The following is a 6,000-nucleotide window of genomic DNA, read 5'->3' on the forward strand; positions in this document are numbered from 1 at the left end:
CTCCTTACCTTTGTGTGAAGCTTTGCAAACTGCTTATCATCGATGAGGTTCTGGGCATAAACTCGCCTCTTGTATCGAAACTGCTCAGGTGAAAAAAAAGGCAGAGAAAAGGCACTCACCTGGGCTGAGTGAGCAAATGCACCAACAAAACCAAGCCCTGCTTACTCACCCTGCCAGCCACACAAAGCTCATGCTGCCAGTGACACAGAGCCAACCCCAAGTTCAGATGGGATGAATGCCTGCTGTCCTGCACCACCCTTTGCCTCTCATTCCCATCCCCAGGATCCCCTGGAAAATCCCGCTCTTCTTCCAAGACCTGATTCCAGGCTTACCTTCCTAGATATGTCCTCTCTGAGGAGAACAAACCCTATTTCCCTGTGACACCAAAAAGGCCAAGCCACTTCGTGCTCAGCCACCATAATGCATATTTTAATGTTCATGGCACTTGCCATCACCGCCCCAAACTACAAGCCTGTGTCCCCATGCCTGACGGTGCATACAATATCCTTTCCATTATGACCAGGTCTGCCTTCAGAGACCCCCCTGGAAGGGGAGGGGGCAGATGTGCGTACAGGTAACGCGCCGGCTCACTCTACACACCGCTCTGCACACTCACACCCCACTCTGCAGAACCACGGTGTGCCCCCGACGCACAGATGCTGACTGCACACCACACACAAGGCTCGCACCTCACACGCTACACACACCACACTGCGCACCGCACACACACTGCACGTACCGCTCACTGCGCTGGCCACACACAGCCTCCCACCCCCGCCCCGCACACACACACCGCTCCACACTAACTCCTCCCGTCCGCGTCCGTCGCTACCGTGCCCTTCGCTGCTCCTGCCACGGAACCCTGTGGTGGTGCCCTGCGCGCGCCCCTGCCCGCCGCTCACCTCCAGGTAGGGCAGGGGCGTGTCCAGGTTGGGCGGGTACTCCTGCAAGAGCCGCTCCTCGTCCAGGAACTTGCCTGCGCGGCCCCGGGAGGGCGGCTGGAAGAGCCCGTAGTTGAGCGCGTCCTGGAGGCTGTGGTTGAGGGCGCAGAGCACGCGTTGCTTGGCGGCCCACACGGGGGCGGCCGGGTCCAGGCGCAGGCACTTCTGCAGCGGAGCGAGCTCGTGAGCGCGGCCCGGCCCGACCCCGCGCAGAGCACCGGGTCCCGGGAGCCCCCCCGACCCCCCCACCCCAACTCCCCCCCCACCCCCCACGCAGGAGTCCCGGGCTCCCCAGCCCAAGCCGCGGACCCCGCGCCTCCGCGGCCGGCGGGCGAGGACCCGCCCCGAGGGCGGTGCTTCCCCGGGACCCGCCCCCGCCCGGCCGGTGGGGAGGGTCTCCGCGGAGGCGGCGGGGGAGGGGTGAGTAGCAGCGGGCCTGGGGTCTCCCGCGCCCGCCGCGGAGCGCGCGGTGGGGGAGTGGGGTGGGTGTAAAGGGGGGGGGGGCTGGGCGAGGACGGCGGGGGCGCTACCGGGACGGGGCGGTGGGGCTTACCGTCTGCTGCAGGTCCGGGATGCCGACGCGCACGACCACGGCGCTGGCCCCGGGGCCGTCCATCCCCGCGCCCGTGCCCGCGCCCCGGCCGGGGCCCGGGAGGCTCGCGGCCGGGAGCGGAGCGCACGGGGGCTCCGCGCGGCTCCCCGGCCCCCCCTTCCCCCCCGCCGGAGCCCCGTCGGCCGCGCTACGCGGGAGGGGACCGGGGGGGGCCGGGGCCGGGGCCGGCGCGGGGGACAGCTGCGCCGAGGGCTCCGCAGGGGCGGCGGCGGCGGCGGCGGCGGCGGCGCGGCTCAGCTGCATCGGCCCCGGCTCCGCGCGGCGCCTGCCTTCCCCGGGGGCGGGGGCGGCGGGGGGAGGGGGCCTGAGCCGGGAGGGAAGCGGGGGTGGCTAGGGGGCTGCGCCGGAGGCGGGGGCCGGGAGGGCTCGGGGCCAGTCGGGGACCGGGGGCGAGGGGGACAGTGCCGGTCCTGGGGTGAGGTGGGAGGGGTCGTGCGGAGGGCCTGGGCCGCCCCACAGGGCGGGGGCCCTGGGGGCTGCTCGCTGGCGGGGGGGGGGGGGGGCGGGAAATCCTAGGCCTCGGCGTGGGGGGAGTGGCTGAACCGCGAGGGCCGCGCCGCCCTTCGGCTGCGGGCGAGCATCCGCGGACCACCGAAGAAGATTCGGAGAGGAGGGGGTCCTGAAGCTGGGGTGGGGTCCGCGTTGGGCACAAGGACCAGAGACGAGGCAGGAAAGGGAGAGAAAAAACGGGAGAATTAATTTCCGGGGGTGGCAGCGTCCCCCCCATTCTACCGACCTCTCCACCCCACTCAGGGCCCGGGGGAGACGGTGACCAGCCTTGCCCCAGGCTTGGGGGGTGAGACGGAGGAGACATCGGGGCCAGGGAGGGACCAAGGGCTCTTCCACGGTCGGAGCCAATTAACCCTCCGACTTAACCCTTACGACCACGCTGAACAGTGTTCAGCGCGGCTTCCCGCATCCCCAGCCGAGTTTGGGGAGTTCGCTCCGGACTCCGAGGCCGCCTTTCCTCCTCCCCACTCTCCAGGCCCCCTGGTCTGCCTAGATCCAATGCCTGTCGCCCCCTCCCCGTCACCTTAGCGACGACAGGATGGGGGCGCGACCTATGAGGACAGGCTTAGGGGAGGGGGCGCTACTAGTCTCCACCTGCGACGGGAAAGTGAATTTTAGTTTTACACGTTGTCGTGGCAACGCGGGAGGGGGTGATGAGTGGGCGGAGAAGAGGGGAGCGCAGTCAAGAAACTAGCTCAGGCACCACCGCCCCATTGGAGCATGGCACCCCCCCAACACTGATAAGCCTCCCAAAACTACCCCAGTGCTGCAAAACCTGTGCCCCCAAGACCCCCGAGAGCAAAGAGCAGCCCCTAAATGTAGAAATATCCCTGATCTCCGGAGAAACAGCTCCTGATTCCATAGAACTCCCCAACATGCCTTGGCCATGCCCCCAAAGAGCAGGCCCTGACCCCCATAGCCGAACTGTTCACCCTTTCACTGAACAGACTTGATTATGTTCACAGAACAACCAAACATGGGCATACCCTCTGTTCCCTGGTGGAAAGAGACCCTGCCCGCACCCCACCACCCCCCACCAGCCTCTCCAAACCTTCTCCAAGAACAACAGCCTTAGATCCCCTGAGCCTCCCAGGAATAAACTTGAATGAACCCCCCCCCCCCACCCCACACACACACACAGAAAACCTCCCTACTCCTCCCCACCACAACTTGGAAACCTCCTGACCCCACAGGAGCAGTGCATGGCACCCCTCCAAGAACAGACCCCCTCTTTACAGAGCCACCTTAACCACTGTCTCCCACCACAAAGCCCCCTCCCCACCAATACCCACCTCTCTGCCCCCAGAACAGTCTCTGATCAAGCCAGAGCAAGGCCTTCTTCCCAAGGACAAGCCTTGGCTCTCTCCTCTTCCATCTACTACCCCTTTAGGAAAAATCTCTGCCTCCCTGGACTCCCCACTGACCCCACAGAGCAGGATCCAGCGCTGTCTGTGGGTCGGTCCTGCTTTCTCCTCAAGCCTGGGCGGACCCACGCTGCCCGGAAGTGTGGCCCCAGGATGCCCAGACCTCCCACCCCCCTGTCCAGGCTCTTCCCAAGGCCACTGGTCTGGCCTGAGTGCTAGAGCTGATGGTCCCCTGGGGGCTGGGGGCAGGATGGGAGGGCTGGGGAAAGGGGGGAGCAGGAAGGGGCCGTCAGAAGCCTACTTTTTATCTTCAGGAAGCACCTTGGGAAGCGCGAGGGTTGGATTTCCTGTGGCCCAGCCCTGGAGAGAGGAAACTAATGCTTCCCAGCCCCTCTCCTGTCTCCACTATCTTCCTGCCCCACCCCACCCCCCACCACCAAGCAATCCAGGCCCACAATTCCTGCCCACCCTGCCCTCCCCAGCCCTCCCATCACAACCCCCACCTGCCCTCACTCCTGCTCCCAGCCTTTCATCCTGCTGTGGCTGGCTGCTAGGCCATGAACATGCTCAGCAGAGCCCTTAGTTCTGGGTGGATGAAGGAAGGAGCCCAAGAGGAGCAGCCCCAGACCTCTGTACTGGCCCTGCCACCATGCCCACCCAACCTGGACTTCACAGGAGCCCCTCCCAGGCCTCCCTCTACCAACCTACTGCCCAGGGTGAGTCCCACTCTAGTCCTGCACCATGGCCATCAAACCTTTGGGGAGAAAACCTCATATCTGCTGATCAGCAACCAACAGATTTATGGTCTCCAGGCTCGGCTGGGCCTGGCACTGCCCGGGAGATACCAGAGCCTTGCTCAGTTCTGTGCTGGTTCCACAAAGTGCCTGGCACTTAGGGTGGGCACAAAGTGAATGAATTCCAAGCCTGCACATCCCCCCAGCTCTGCCACCACCCCAGCAAACAGCAAAAATAACAATACCCAGAAGCACGTTACCCACATTATGTCCTTCCATCCCCGCAACATGATGGGTTTATCGAGAAGGAAGGCAAAGGACGGTGGGTGTCTTTGCCCTTCGTTTCGTTGAGAATAAAAGAACCAGGCCCCTCACCACCTCCCCTAGACTCCCGAGCAGCCCGGGGTTCCACCTGACTCCACCTCTCAGGCAGGGCCACCCTTTGCCTGCCACTGCCCCCCTCCACAGCCCAGCTGAGCCCCCTCTGCGCGCCTGTGTCTGTCCTTGAAGGTGAGGGGTCACCAGGCCTATGGCCCTCTGCTTCCCACTCCTTCCATCCAGACCAAGATTCCAGAGAGATATTTTTCCCACGTTCTCCCACCACACATATTCAGATGCAAAACAGGCCTCGTAAGGCCTGGGGGAATTCATGTAGGCAAAGCGCCTGGACCCATGCCTGGCACGGGGCAGACTCATTCTGGTATGGGCCCCTGCCCACAACCATGCCGCCTCCCGTCCCCCACTTCCGCCACACATGCTCCCTCGGCCTCCCAAACATCAATCATCTGTCACCTTTGACTTGATACTCCAAACCCTGACATTCTTAAGCCCCCTCCGGCATTGGTGGTCCACACCTTCCTGGCCTTTGTGGTAGGCTCCTCTCCTGACAAAGTTTTTTGCCTCCTTTCAGCTCGGCTGTGCCCCTCCCTCCTTTTGCACTCCTGGGGCCCGCTTCCAGATCCCCACCCTGCCCTCCCGTGGGGCCCTCTCCCAGCTCCCCAGACTCCCCCTTGGTTTCCATGACAACTTGGTGGGGTGTTCTGTTCATAGCCCTCCACTGACTGCCCTTCTCTTCAGTGTACCCTCCTTCCCCTCACGCTGCGCCCCTTCCTCTGAGCTACTCTTTCTTCCGCAGCACCTCTTCTAACACACCCACTCCCTTCCTGTTTAGTGTCTGTCTTGCCCTATGAGAACACAGGCTCCTGTGGTTCACTGGTGTGTCCACAGCCCTGGAAGAGTGCCTGGTGCCCCACAGCTGTGCGGCGTATACCTGCCGAGTGGAGAAATAAAAGCTTCAGCCCACAGGCTCTTCACACCCACCTTTCTGTTTTCACATCAGACCCTCTCCCAGACTCCAGCACAGGACACATGAGGCAGGAACCCCTGAATGTTGGGTTGACTGTAAAACTGTCTGGATCTGGTGTATTTTTTGTGGGTAGGTTTTTTATTGCTTCTAGTTATTTAATGTCTATCAGTATATTTAGGTTCCATTTCATCCTGAGTCTGATTTGTTCACTTTAATTTCTGGGAATACAAGCTATTTCTAAAGAATCAGTTTGGTTTTTTTTATTTTGCTAATCATCTCTATTTTCTATTTTGTTTTATTCTGTTATATTTCTCTACTTTTTTATTGTGTTATGACTCTTTCCAATTTTTGAGTGGATATTTAACTCAACATTTAGTCTCTCTCTTTTCTCACAATAAGCATGTAAGGTTGTCCATTTCCAAGTGCCACTTTAGTTATGTCCCTTAAGTCTTGATAAGTAGTATTTTTAATTTCATGCTGTTCTGATCTTATAATATCAATTATTTTTTTGGCTTGGGAATTGCTGAAAGTA

The 6,000-nt window shown here is 61.2% G+C and overlaps 1 protein-coding gene across 5 annotated transcripts in view; it reads right to left on the bottom strand.

Annotated features, from left to right (window-relative positions):
- SHANK3 (SH3 and multiple ankyrin repeat domains 3) overlaps positions 1-3,601 on the bottom strand; it is a 52,485-nt gene extending 48,884 nt beyond the window's left edge. For 4 of the 5 annotated variants that reach the window (XM_058740862.1, XM_058740860.1, XM_058740864.1 and 1 more), the window contains exons 1-4: positions 3,357-3,480; positions 1,495-2,179; positions 903-1,106; positions 9-80 (exon numbers count right to left, since the gene is read on the bottom strand). In XM_058740862.1, the coding sequence (XP_058596845.1) occupies positions 9-80; positions 903-1,106; positions 1,495-1,797 (579 nt within the window). In that variant the 5' untranslated portion in view covers positions 1,798-2,179; positions 3,357-3,480. The other variant, XM_058740861.1, reaches the window with a different exon arrangement.
- Positions 3,602-6,000: the final 2,399 nt, after the last annotated feature.

This window comes from Neofelis nebulosa, chromosome 8, assembly GCF_028018385.1.
Source record: "Neofelis nebulosa isolate mNeoNeb1 chromosome 8, mNeoNeb1.pri, whole genome shotgun sequence".
Lineage (NCBI taxonomy): Eukaryota > Metazoa > Chordata > Mammalia > Carnivora > Felidae > Neofelis > Neofelis nebulosa.